At 56.9% G+C, this 13,184-nt stretch overlaps 1 protein-coding gene across 2 annotated transcripts; it reads right to left on the bottom strand.

The window, feature by feature from the left end:
- Positions 1-283: 283 nt before the first annotated feature.
- Positions 284-11,755, bottom strand: LRRC32 (leucine rich repeat containing 32). Of its 2 annotated transcripts, none has more exons than XM_081281569.1 (3): positions 11,319-11,755; positions 6,916-7,006; positions 284-4,170 (listed from the first exon to the last, which is right to left on the bottom strand). In XM_081281569.1, exons 2-3 carry the CDS (start codon positions 7,000-7,002, stop codon positions 2,266-2,268), a joined length of 1,992 nt encoding a protein of 663 aa, XP_081137695.1. In that variant the 5' UTR covers positions 7,003-7,006; positions 11,319-11,755; the 3' UTR covers positions 284-2,265. The 2 variants fall into 2 exon arrangements, with proteins under 2 accessions (XP_081137695.1, XP_081137696.1); XM_081281570.1 differs by lacking the exon at positions 11,319-11,755 and adding an exon at positions 10,501-11,312.
- Positions 11,756-13,184: the final 1,429 nt, after the last annotated feature.

Genomic DNA, 13,184 nt, shown 5'->3' with positions numbered 1-13,184 from the left:
GGGACACATGGCTGCAGAAGGAAGAGAACAAATTTGTCACTGGTTTCTCAGTGTTGGGGTAGAGAGCAGGGTTGTGTTGGGTGTGAGAGGACAGAGGTGTAACGGGATCATAAAGGGAGCTGAGGCCCCAAGGTCCAGGGTGGTGATGGCCCTGAGCCTCCATGTACCCCAAGAGACATGCCATGAGGACTGAAAGACTGGAAGGGAAGTCGGGAGGTTAGGGTTCAAGTGCACACATTGATGTGAATTGCCCACGGCAAAAAAGGAGGCTGCAGGCCACACATTTCCCCAAAGTCATATTTTAATACATTCATGTGGTTATACAGAGCTGGTCCCAGGGCCTGGGCCGTGGCCTGGCTTCTGGGAGGTGACAGCAGCATGGTGTAGTGTTTTCAAAGATCAGGCCCAGGGGCCAATGCCATGGCCTCTAGGCCTGAGAAGAGTGTCATGTGCAATAGCACCTGTGGTCATGGTCCGAGCCAGGACTTTGTGCACCTGGCTGCCCCTCATACCACCAGGGCTTCAAGCAAGGGTCCAGCCCTGGATCTGCCCATTGGCCTTGGTTTCCTCATCTGTAAAAGAGTGCAGAGAACAGCATTCTGATCTTCTCATACATTCATAAGTGTCCATCATGGGTCAGACCACGGACCAAGCACAGGGAAGATGACTCTGGCTGGTCCCAGCGCTCTCCTTCTTCCCAGACAGCTCATGACTCCATGGTATGAGCAACAGGTATTTATCTAAGTTGAGCCTTTCTACCTATTTTCCTGGCAAGGGGTGGGAATCCTTGCATGATGAGGAACAGAAAGTAAGTTTGGAACTGGCATTATCTTGTGACGTGACAGCTGAGAGAGAAGGACACCACACAGGTCCAACCCCGAATTTTGGCAGTGCTCGAAGTTGAACTCAAAGCCTTGTGCACGCTAGGCAAGCCTTCTACCACTGAGCCACATTTTCTTTTTTTGCAGGCTGTGTCATTGACTTGTGCAGCTATGAGGAGGTTAGACTCCATGATCTCAAAATCCAGGCTGTGCTCAACAGAGGGTGAGGGAATAAGGAAACATAGGAGCAAAAACAGGAAAAGGAGAAGCCACATCAGTCTGCAAAGGAGAGAATGAGGGAAACTGAGGCAGAGGAGAAGCATAGGGCCTGTAGCTGCCTGCCTTTCTCCTACCTGGTGGGAGAGAGGAGGAAAGGGCCCACACAGCACAGGATACTCAGGCTCTGTTCAGGCAACACGGAGCCACTCAGGCCTGGACACAGAGGATGTGGGTTTGAATTTCAACTACGGCATTTCTTAGTTGCAGGACCTGGGAGGGAGACTTTGGGAGAGTTTTCTCCCCTTTTGTAAAATGAGGATAAAATACCAGACTCTGGGAGTTGTCACACAGAGGGGACGGTGAGGCTGGGGTCTGCATCTGCAGGTGGCAAGCTATGTGCAAAACAGAACCAGACAGCTAAGGCTTGAACTCGTCTCAGCAGCCAGGATGGGGCTGGGATGGAGAAGGGGCCTGGGCAGGGGGTGGGGGAATTCAGGCAAGATCGGGGTCAATGTGTGCAGCAGGAGAGTGCCAGGGTGGGAAGGGCCTATGGGACATCCTGGCCCCAGCCCCGAAAACCACCTCTTAACAAGACTGGGGCTGCTGCAGCTTGCCTAACTAGGTCCCAGACACCCTCATGAGGCTCCAGTTCTCTCTTCTGGTCACAAGTTCCTCATTTTCCAGAGAGGCTGGAAGTCATTATCAGAAGATGTGACAAAACAGTCCACTTGGAAACATTTCAGACCAATCCTCCTGAGCTTGTGGTCCCCTTGCCCTGGTACGGCAGGGGCAGGACTCTCCACCTGGGACTGGCTGGGGTTGCAGAGCCTCGAAGCCCTGGGCTTCCCCATCTTGAACCCCAGCCCCTGCCCAGCTCTGTGACGACCTCTCCTCCTCAGAGTGCTGCATGTGTTTCATTCAACTTACTGCATCCCCAGTCCCCAAGAGCAGGGTGTGGCCCAAAACAGATGCTCGGGGAGGACTTGCTGATCCTGGGTCAACATTATTCTCTGCTGTCCCTGAAACTGCCCAGCTGCAGTTTCCACAGCTGGACCACTTGAGCAGCCTGGGAAGTGGGTCACCTTCCCATGCAGAAGGACACATACAAAGGAGCCCTAGTCTGGGAGCTCGAGACCAGGGTTCTGGGACACTGGCTCACAGTCAGTCCCCACTGTGCTCTGTGCCTCCAGCTCCTGCACTGACCTGGAAGGGTCCCCTGGCTCCCTTAGGCTTTGTACTGTTGGTTGAATTTCTGCCGGCGGACACAACAGCAGGTGGCCAGCGTGGTGAGGATGATGGCAGAGACCAGTGCAAAGGTGAGGATGATGATGAGGTTGATATTCTTGAGCCCGCCCTTCTCACAGTCCTCAGGACGCACGTGGCTCAGGGACACCTCTGCCTGGGAGCCAAAGCGGCAGATCAGGTCCTGCGTGGCGTCCACATCCACTCGGCCCTGGTGCAGCTGGGCCGCCAGCCAGCCATTGCCACAGCAGCTGAGTGGATTCCCCTGCAGGTAGAGGCGCCGGAGGCTGGTCTCCAGGCCCCCCATGGCGCTCCCTGGCAGGAGGCTGAAGCTGTTGTTCCGTAGGTCCAGCACCTCCAAGGACACAGCCTGCGTCCAGGCAGGCAGGTGGCTGAGGCGGTTCTCAGCAAGATTGAGCCTCTTGAGGCAGCTGAAGCAGGGCAGGTCCACCTGCAGGACAGTCAGCCCGTTGCCCTGCAGCTCTAGGACCTCCAAGGAGGCCTCCAGGCCAGCCAAGGCTCCTGTGGCCACATCCAGCCCAGGGTTGGCAGAAAGGTCCAGCTCAGTAAGCGGGGTGTGGAGGAAGGCCCCTGCCCTGAGCATCTCCATCTCGTTATCTACCATGTTCAGAACGCGGAGGGTGGGGATGCCAGAGAAGGCCACGCAGCCTGGGGGATTGGGCTCAGCTGCGCCCCCGCAGGGACTCACCCGGTTCCCCTGCAGGTTGAGCCTCTGCAGGCTGGCCAAACTGGCAAAGGTGTGGGGCGGCAGGTCCCGCAGGGCATTGTCCTGGAGGAGCAGCGTCCGTAGGGACCCCAGAGCTCTGGCTCCCAGCTCCAGCGCCTGGAGCGCATTGTGGCTTAAGTCCAGGAGCACCAGGCAGGGCAGGGAGCCCGCCTGCGGGGCCTTAAAGACCTGCAGGCAGTTCCGGCTGAGGTTCAGAAAACGCAGAGAGGTCAGGCGCCCCAGGAAGCTGTCCGGGATGAGCTCAATCTCATTGTAGCTCAAGTCCAGGTTCAAGAGTTGGGAGAGCGGGGCAGTGCTGGTGTTCCGGCTAGGGTTGGAGAGGGGCAGGGCTGACCAGCCCTCCGAAGGCGCGTGGAGGCCCTCGCTGCCCTGGGGCAGCCCCGAGGGGAGCCGGATAAGGTTGTTGGACACGTTCAGGTAGATGAGATGCGGGAGCGCGGCCAGGTCGGGGAAGTGCAGCAGCTTGTTCTCCCTCAGGTCGAGCCAGGCCAGCTGGTACTCAGCCGGGGGTTCCGGGGCTGTCTGGAAGGCCTCGATGCTGTTGCAGCTCAGGTCAAGCACCCGTAGCTGCCGGAGGCTAAAGTCAGAGATGCAGGTGAGAGAATTCCTGGAGAGATTGAGGTGGGCCAGGCGGGGCAGGGCCTCAAAAGCCCCGTCCTCGATGTCCATCAGCACGTTACTGTGCAGGTCAAGGCGCTCCAGCGCAGGCATGCCCCAGAAGGTGCGGCGGCCCAGGCGTGTCAGGCTGTTCTCCGCCAGGGAGAGCGAGCGCAAGCTGGGCGCCTCCCCCAGGAGCTGCTCCACCAGGCCACTGTACAGGCTGTTTCCAGACAGGTCCAGGGAGGTCACGTGCAGCAAGGTGCCCAGACCACTGGCGTTCAGCGCAGTGCCCACCGCCAGGCGGTTGTGGGCCAGATTGAGGTGCTCCAGGTGGGGCAAGGCCTGGAAGACTCCCGGAGGGAGGAAGCTGATCTCGTTGACACTCAGGTCCAGATGACGGAGTGCTGTGTAGAAGCCCAGGGGCAAGGCCACAATGTCCTGCAGCTGGTTTCCAGAGAGGTCAAGGGCCTTGATGTCCAACGGGAGCAATGAGGGGACCTGGAGCAGGCCAAGGCCCTGGCACAAGGCCTCCTTCTCCACCTGAGGAGGGTGATGGCGAGGAGAGCAGCTCGAATTAACGGGTGCAGTGGCGGGTGGAAGCAGACAAGCTACAAGACACACATGCCCCCCACCCAGGCTTGGGTCAGCTATCCCAGGGACTCTCAGGATGCTAGACTGTCCTCACCCAGCCTAATGTCCGATGACCCCCCTGTGCTCCCTGCCCTGTCTCTGACACCTGTACAGTGTTGAGCAGAAGGGAGGGACTAGAGAAGTTGGATGGGCAGATGGATGGAGAGATGACAGACGTGAGAACAAGTGAGCTAAGGGCAGCAAGGTACCGAATATTATTACTCCATTTCACAGGAAGCTAAGCCAGGTCATCACTCAGTGTGACCTAGAGCCAGTGAACAGCAGGGCCAATGGGGGACCAGGCTTCCTGGTTCCATATCCTGGGTCCCCTCTACAGCCCAGAGGGTTAAATTCCCAGTGCTAGACTGGAAGCTATGTTGGAAAAGAGGCTTCCAACCTGCAGTGTGTCCTCCTCTCCTCGGTTTTTATTTTGCTTTCCACCCTCAGATCTCATTCAGGCTCAGGTTCCATGGAGCTCCCAGATGTGACCTCCTTTCTGCAGCTGTCACCTGCCCCCACCCCATTAAGTGCCTTGCTTCCCATGGCCTGGTGCAGCATCAGGCTCTGAGGTAAGGTAGGGAGAGGGAACGGGGCAAATGGTGGCCCGGGTACCAAACAACATTCTTTGGTGATAGGACTGCAATGTTGCTCTGTGACCTCCATCACGTCACAGTGCCACTCTGGTTTCTTATCCCAAGTTCCCCATCCCTCCCCAGCCACCTCTCAACATTTGACATTGCACTTTTGGGCCTGTGGTCTCATAGATCCTCAGAATAGCACGGGGTGATCTGTTACCATCACCCTTACTGATAGAAATCCAGGCCCAGAGAGGGCCAAGGAGACATCAGGATCCCCCAGGTGAGGAGGAAGCTGCCATTTAACCCAGGCCATTTTACAACCAAAGGCCCCACTCCTGTACCTTCTGGGGCCAGAATTCTGTGCAAACACGGGTCTTTTCCTTTTTGGTGTCTTGCAGACCCCCATGAAACCCAGCCTTTGCCAGCAAACGGTCTGCCTTCCACCACCACCCGGCTCAGGCCTGCTTCTGCCCCAGCGTCTCTGCCTCCACTGACCCCTTGGAACCCACTGCCTGCCAAAACACTGCTCCAAGACTCCACTCAGAAACTCTTGTCCTCCAGGGGGAATCCAGGATCCTCAGCAAGGCATTCAAGGCTGTCTGTGGCCACTACTAACCTGTCCCCTCACCTCTTCCCTCAGCCCAGTCCAGCCCACATGCCTGGTCACACCCTCCATGCCCACTTCTGGGCCTCCCCCGAGCTGGTCGTGCCATCCTTGACCAGATCCATTGTGAATTCTTCATGCTGGGCTCCAGCCTCTCCTCCGCTAGGGAGCCTTCCATGACTGCACCATATAGTGGCTTTGCCCCAACTGAACCGCAACCTTTTGTGTGAGGATTTGCTATCAGTGAACTCAGAGCAAAGAGGGCCTGGTGTAATTGACATGGATGCCTGAACCTTACCCACAGAAAGAACTTAGGATATTTCTGTAATGAACAAGAGTCACAGACAACTGTGACCGACACCAAGTCGGTCACCTCTCAGTTGGGAAAGAAAAGGGATGATCTGTATTCTCAGGTTAGAGGTGGAGACCAGCAGAGCAGAAAGAGGACAGCCCACCCTCCTAAGCAACTTTGCAAAACCCTGTCTCTAAATTTAAAAAAAAAAAAATTTTAAAGAGCTAAGGATGTGGTTCAGTGATTAAATGCCCTGATGCCCCTGAGTTCAAACCCTGGTACAAAAAAAAAAAAAAATCTCAGAATGACCCAGGGGCAAGAAGAATGGTGGCTTTGCAGAAGACTGGCAGGTGCTGCCACCAGCCCTTCTTGTCCCTGAAGCAGTGGCCCATTCTGTGTCCAGGTGGAGCTGCTGGAGGGCTGTCCCTTCTCCAACCCAGGCTCTGCCACTGACTTCAGTGACTGCCCTGCCGTACAGGTGGACCTAGGTAGTCTCTTTTCCCTGCACCCTGCAGGGTCACAGGGCTAGTCTCCCTGGCTTAGAGCAGGAGAAAGGAATCAAACCTGGTCCCTGCCCTAGAGAATTTATTAGTCTGGCAGATAAGAAAGGCTCTGACCCTCCCTGGACAGCCCCACATGCTCAGGATGCTCAATATTGAGATGGAGGAAAGCTTGGGGCTGGCAGGAGGCCAAAAGAGAGAACAACCAAGCTAGGTTAGCCAGGGAGGCTTCCTGGAGGAGGCAGCAGTTCTGAGCTTTGAGTGGCATTTCAGCAGTCAGTCAAGGAGGCCAGATAGGGGGAGGGATTGGTCCCAGAAGGGACCTGTACTGAGAAGCCCCTTCCAGCTGGCCCATCCCATCTTCCCTACACATATCCATAATCTGGATTCCCCAGTTGGGCTACTGGCCTGCAGGGACAGTAAGGACTAGAGTCTGACAAGTCACCTAACTTCTCCAAGCTGGGTTTCCACCTCTGTTAGATGGAAATAAGGGGGCTTACCTGGCAGGATCGCTGAGTAAGCCAGTATTAAAACATTCTAGCGAGTGCTCATTGAATGCAAGGTAAGCCCCTTTCCTCTCCTGACTTCCCTTATATCCGGCTGCTGGGGCTGGGGCAGCAGGACACCCTAGGGCAAGGGTGAGGTGTGGTGGCCCTCGCCCTGCCTGGCAGAGCATCTTACCATCTTACAGGGCAGCTTGTCTCGGTGCTGGGAAGTAGCCAGGCCTTGGGTCAGCACAGCCAGGAGCAGCAGGATCTGGTAGCTCATGGCTCTGTGGAGGGCGGGAGGAAAGGCCACACGGTGAGACCACGGGCTCTTCCCCTGCAAGCCCCACCTCCCACCTGTCCTTGCCTACAAAAAGGTGCCGGACACAGTTGCGCAAAGGCCCGGGGGAGACAGGCCAGGTGGGCCACAACCCGAGGAGGCAAGAATTTTAAAGCAGGGGGTGACCATGTCTGATTTGGATTTTCAAAAGTCCCTACCTGGTGGGAGACAACCTGGAGGGGATGCACAGGACACAGAGGGACCTCAGGGGCTGCCCTGGGCTAGGGCTGGGGGTAGAGGCCTCTGACTCGGTTTCTACCTAGGCCATAAGCAGGCACCCCCATTCCAGCCTCAGGCCCCCAACAGAATTCCTCCCCTCCCCCACCCCCTACCCCACTCCCCGCCACCCCCCTGTTTTATTTTGCTCTTGCTCTTTGATTCTCTGGTTCTGGAGCCCCTGCCATTGTTCCTGGACTGGGCTCAGGCCTCAACAGGAAGCCCTGCCGGGGGCCTGCCCTGCCTGGCACTGTCCCTGTACACTTCCCCAGGAGCAGGCCGCCAGGCCCCACTTTCACTGAGGCCACCACCGGCTGTGCAGGGCGACAGGCCTGCTGGGCCTGCCCTCCCCTCCATCAGCCTGGGATGGGACTGAGGGCACCCAAAGGCCCCCAGCAGGGTGGAATCCCACAGCTCCCTCACGAGGACCTGAGCCAAGTGTTGGGGAGACACAAATCGACCAGCTCACTTGACGAGTTTGTTCATTGAGTCACACCTTTACTGACTGCTTCCTCATAGCTGGCTCTGTGTTGGGACAAAACAGAGCATACAAGGGAATGTAATGGGAACGGAGAGTGTTAACACAGAAGGACGTCTAGAGCCCTCCTAGAACCCTGGGCTCAGAGGTACCCACTGCTCTCTCATGCCTCTACTAACCTGCTGTGTGACTTTCCATAAGTCACTTTACCTCTCTTGAGTTTGTTTTCTTTTCTGAGGCTAATGACAGCCCTGCCAAGTTTTGTTGAGGATCAAATGAGATATATTCCATGAAAGTGCCACTTAGCCTTTATGCCACTTATGCACTCTTCTCAATACTTCACAATTGGTAATTCATTTAGTCCCCCCAAAACTCAATGATTTGGTTCCATTATTACCATTCTCATTTTATGTAAGGATAAACTAAAGCTCAGACAGGTTAACTCACAAAACCAGGGTCACAAAACCTGCTAAATGGCAGGTTCAGGCAAAATTTGGCTCCTGGGTCTATGCCCTAAACCTCTGCGCCAAAAGTCTCCCACTGGGGGTGCTTGATCAATGAGTGCTGCACTGCGACTCTGAGGAGGCTTTGCAGGGAAAGGGCCTTCGAGGGCTTGTCTCTGTCAGAACCCACTGGTGATGAGTTTTAAACAAAGATGGCTCGCTGAGGTTCTTTCCTGCTGGAACACTAGGGGCCAGGGTGACATCTTTCAATCTCTTCCTTGGTTTCCTCAGGCCACAGGCCCCACCCACATTGGTGCTCTCACCTGCACTGCAGGTTGCCCTGGAAATTTTGTTCTGTTGTTAAAAAGTGTCCACCACTGAGTCTGCCACACAGCAGGCTCAGAAAGCCCCTGGGAGGCCTTTGGGGCTCTGAGGACCGTCACTCCCCGCCAGCTCTCCTCTCCCACTCTGGGTCCTGGATGCCCCATTTCCTTCCTTCCCTGAGCACTTTCCCAGGACTCCAGACCTTCACCCCCACCCCCCAATGCTGCTCTTCACTTCTCGTTCTTCTTCCTCCTCCTTCTCCCATGGCCTCCTAGAGAAGCCTTCTTTGGGTCCCCAAGTCTGGGCTACGGTCCTCCTCTCTCCTGTGCTCCAGGCCTGGAGCTGCAGGGAGCCAGCAGCCAGCACCCCAGGGTCTGCTCCCCACCCCTCTAGGAAGTGCCCCAGGGCAGAGGGGTGTCTGGGCAACAGGGGGATGCTGGTGACCTCAGTTCCCCTTGGCTCTCCTTCACCTCCCTGCCACACTCCCTCCCCCACCACTGCATTCTGCTGTCCTCCCTGAAAACAGAGCCCACATGGGCCACCTCCTTCCTCCATCACTGCCAGGTGCCAGACACAGACAGGTGCCACTGTGACCCTGGGCCTTGACCACGGCAACAGCCAACCCTGGTATTTGTTTCCATGCTTCTACCCGCACCTCTTGGGATCGGTCCTGCTTGAGCAGCCAGAGTGCAGAGGTAAACCCTAGATCAAGTTGTGATTGTCTGCTTTGAAAATTTCCATGACACCCAGGCTACGCGAGTCTCCTGATCTCCAGCTATTCTTCCCTCCCCTCTCAGTGCCAGCTTTCTCCCAGTGCCTCCAGGGGCCTTTGCCCTTGCTGCTCCCTCTGCCTGGAATGCTCTTCCCCCAGCTCCTCAGGCGTTTTACTATTTTCCTTACATCTCTTATTTTGTGAGAATTTCTTATTCTGTGGGAACTGAAACCTACTAAGTAGGTGCTCACTAAATATCCCATGAACAAAATGGAAGAGTGGGGGAATCACAAGGGGGTGGGGAGTGGGGAGTGCCAGGTGAGGTTTAGTTCTGAGCTTGAAGGTAGAGATGCCAAAAGGGGCCCTTATTTCCCCCTCCTCTACCAAATCCCACCCCACCCACCCCAGTGTGGGCATCTGCGCATTCAGAAGGCAAGGTCACTGCAGCACATGGGGGCTCTGATGGAAGAGGGTGCTCAGCCCTGGGCCCCCCTCAGCAGTGGCCAAGACACAATGCGTAGTAGCATTCAAGGCCTCCTCTCTCTCACACAAGGGAGGATGGATGTCACTTAGACCCAGTCTCACATCCAAACTCCACTGCTCACCAGCCTCACTCCCAACAGTAGGTCCCTTAACCTCTCCAGGCTTCAGGGTCCCATCTACAGGGCAAGTAGCCTGGTTTCCATTCTGCCGCTACCACCTACAGCCATTGTGACAATGTGGTGGAGACGGCTGTAGAGCTGCCTGGGACACTTAAGTGTCCTTCCCAGGAGGTGTAAAGGCCAAGCATCCCAGATCAAGGGTATTGAGGAAAGAGGCCCCAGGCCTGCAAACAAGTGGCCAGGCAGGAGAAGGCAGCAGACACGGCAGGACTCTGACTCAGAGAAGTGCTGAGAGAGAGAGAGAGAGAGAGAGAGAGAGAGAGAGAGAGAGAGAGGAGAGAGAGAGGAGAGGAAACGAGAGGAGAGGAGACGAGAGGAGAGGAGAGGAGAGAAATGGGGGTGAGGAACAATGCCTACAATCAAAAGTCCACCCCCACCAAGCAAAGATGTTACATATTCTTCTAAGCACTTGACCTAATATCACTTATTTAATTCTCAAAACCACCCAAAGAGGCAGTTATTGTAATTCCCATTTTACAGACCAGAAAACTGAGGCCCAGAAAGGCCTGAGTGCTTTCTTCTCCAACGGTGCTGGGCCCACTGCCCTCTAGAGAACCGTCCATATTTTTGCCCACAAGGAAAATGAGGCTCAGAGAGGTCACTTACTCAAAGTCACACAGGCAGCAAATAGCAGAATCAGGATCAGAATCCCCAAACAACTGTTTCCATTACATCAAGCAAGATCTCCCTCCATAACCCAGCCAAGGAACCCAGGCTCAGGCACGGAAGCAGCCGGCTCACGGTCCAGGCGCCTCAGGTGCTCTCTCAACAGCTCCCGGCCTCCCTCTGACAGGCAGAGAGGGTCCTGGGAGAGCTGCTGCAGAGGTTCACAGCGAGCAGTGAATCACCGAGGGCAAGCCCCGTTCTGGAGACATGTGCATCCCACGGGGGAATTAGACCTTAACCCAAAGGAATGCGGCTGTGATGGCGGAATCTCAGGCAGCCATGGGTGGGGGTGGGGGGTCTTCACATCTCACCCCCATAAAGAAGGCTGGCTCAAGCCCCTGGGAGAACCGTGGTCGCCCCTTCCAGAGAGATGAGCAGGCTCTCCAGCGCGGTGGGATGGAAAGCCCACACCGGGCCTGGAGGGGAGGGCGGGAGACCTGAATTCAAATCCTGATCGTCCCTCCACTAGCTGGGTTTCCTGGACAAGTTCCGGGCTGTCCGCCACAGTTTTCCCAGCTGTCAAATGGGAATGCCGGCCTCACCCCTCTGCAGGTAAGATCCGCTGAGACAGGCAGGCGCCTTGGAGATTTCTCGGGGACCGAGGGAGGATCAATCCCAGCCCCACGCGCGCAGTGCAGGCGGCGGGAGGGGCGTGGGGCACCCCATGGGCCGGCCGCAGCCGGGTCGGCGCCCGTGCCCTCGAGGGGCGTGGGGCCACGGCTCCCCGGGACCCGGCCTCGCCCGCGGGGCGCTCCTACCTGGCTCAGCGCGGCCGCCGCTCCTCTCCCGGGCAGCCTCGGCACATTTTGCGTAACTCTGCCCCAGGTCCCACCCGCGCCAGACCCCGGGGTCTCGGCCCGAGGAGGCACGGCCGCTCCTGCGCCCCACGGGAGCCGGCCGCGAGGGGGCGGCGCTGGCCATTTAAATAGCTCTCCCGCCCGCCACGCCCCCTCGGCCCCTCGGCCGCGCGGGGTCCTAGCGCTCAAAGAGGCGGCCCCTGGGACACGGGTTACGGGTAACCGGCGGTGCGGGGGTGGGGTGAAGCATCTTCTTTACGCCGGAATCCCGGCTGGGAAGGGGCGGGAAGAGAAGGGTCCGGCTGAGTCCGGAGAGAGGAGGGTCTCGAAGGAAGCGCGGTGGAAGCGGCGCGCAGGGGCAGCCGCACGTGCCGATCGCCGCCCGAGGCGCGCGGGGTTCGGACCGGCGGGGGCGCCAGGAGCCGCGGGTCCACCGAGGAAATCCGGCGCCGCCGCACTTAAGCTGGGGCGGACGGGAGAGGTGACTGACGGCAGCTGAACGCGGAAGGAAATGACCCTTCATTGGCCCTGGGGCGGCGGCAGAGGGGGTTCCCCCACACCAGGGCCATCCTGCATCATCTCCCGGACTGCCAGTCCCTGGTTTTCAGATGAGAAACTGAGATTGGCATCGGGGCAATTAATATAAGTAGAAATCAGCCCCCCAAATTGGCTGAGGCTAGTTAGGTCCCCATTTATGGTTGGGGAACTTGAGGCTCAGGAAGGTTATATGCCATATCCCAAGTCACACTGTTTATAAGAGGCAGGGGTGTGAGCCCAATTTGCCCACAAAGCTATGTCCAGGATAGTTTGCATGTTGTCAGGGTTTCTGTAAGTGCTGTCCCAAAGCGAGGCGACAGTGTTCTTTTACATCTGTGGTTGGAGCAAATCTTCCCCAAATCTCTCCCTCTTCTAGGTGCTCCAGCCCTACCAGATCACTGGTACCTAGGTGGGTGGTCCTTGGGGGAGATCCTGCCCTCCAGAATCTTGTTCCATGGGTAGATTCCTCTTTATCAGTGGTTCTATTTCCTGATGCTCACCAGGGCTGAAAGTGGGGCCAGATGCCCCGTTTTACAGGCCTGAAAGTGACCCACTACCCAAGGGCTTGTGGCAGAAATAGGACTCAGAAGCTGGGTTCTCTGAAGCATGCAGAGCTTCTGCCTTCTCCATCGCCCATCCACTCCACTGTGGAAACAGACCTGAGCAGATGGAGGGAACCCACAGAGACATGCTGTGACAGGAGTGGCCCCAAGGCTTGCGGAGGTCAGGGAAGGCTTCCCAGAGAAGGGAACCAGAGCTGCCATGAGGAGATGCCTAGGAGGTTGCAGGAAGGGACCCAGCAAGTCCAGAGAAGGGCATCCAACCCCGCAGACCTCCAGCCCAATCCCACCCACCTCCAGCCCACATGGCTAATCTATGCCCACAGGAGTCTGAGCTGGTCCATCCTGGCCCTTCTTTGGTGCTAGCACCCTATCTGGTCAAACAGAACCTCAGTTTCTCTTGGAGTTGATGCCATATGTAAGGACAAGGAATCCAGGTCAGGGCCTGTGCCCAGGAGGTGTTCGGTAACTACTCTGATATCTATTACAGTGTTTGGTTGATACTTCTGTTATACCCTGAGGGCTTCCTTTTCCAGGTTCTATTCAAGGGAGCGAAAGTCCAGGAAAGTGCTTTGCAGCTTCCCTGTGCTTTGAGCAGATCCAGGAGTCCTGAGTTCTCTGCCACCTGCAGCTTTCGCTCAGGCCCAGGCTAGCTGAGCCCTGCCTTGCCCTACCTGGGTTGCTGCAGAGCAGAAACCACTGTGCTTACGAAGCTTGGGGAGAGCTGCAG

The sequence above is a fragment of the Spermophilus citellus genome (assembly GCF_964194105.1).
Source record: "Spermophilus citellus genome assembly, chromosome: 2".
NCBI lineage: Eukaryota > Metazoa > Chordata > Mammalia > Rodentia > Sciuridae > Spermophilus > Spermophilus citellus.
This window is presented reverse-complemented; position numbering and strand designations above follow the sequence as displayed.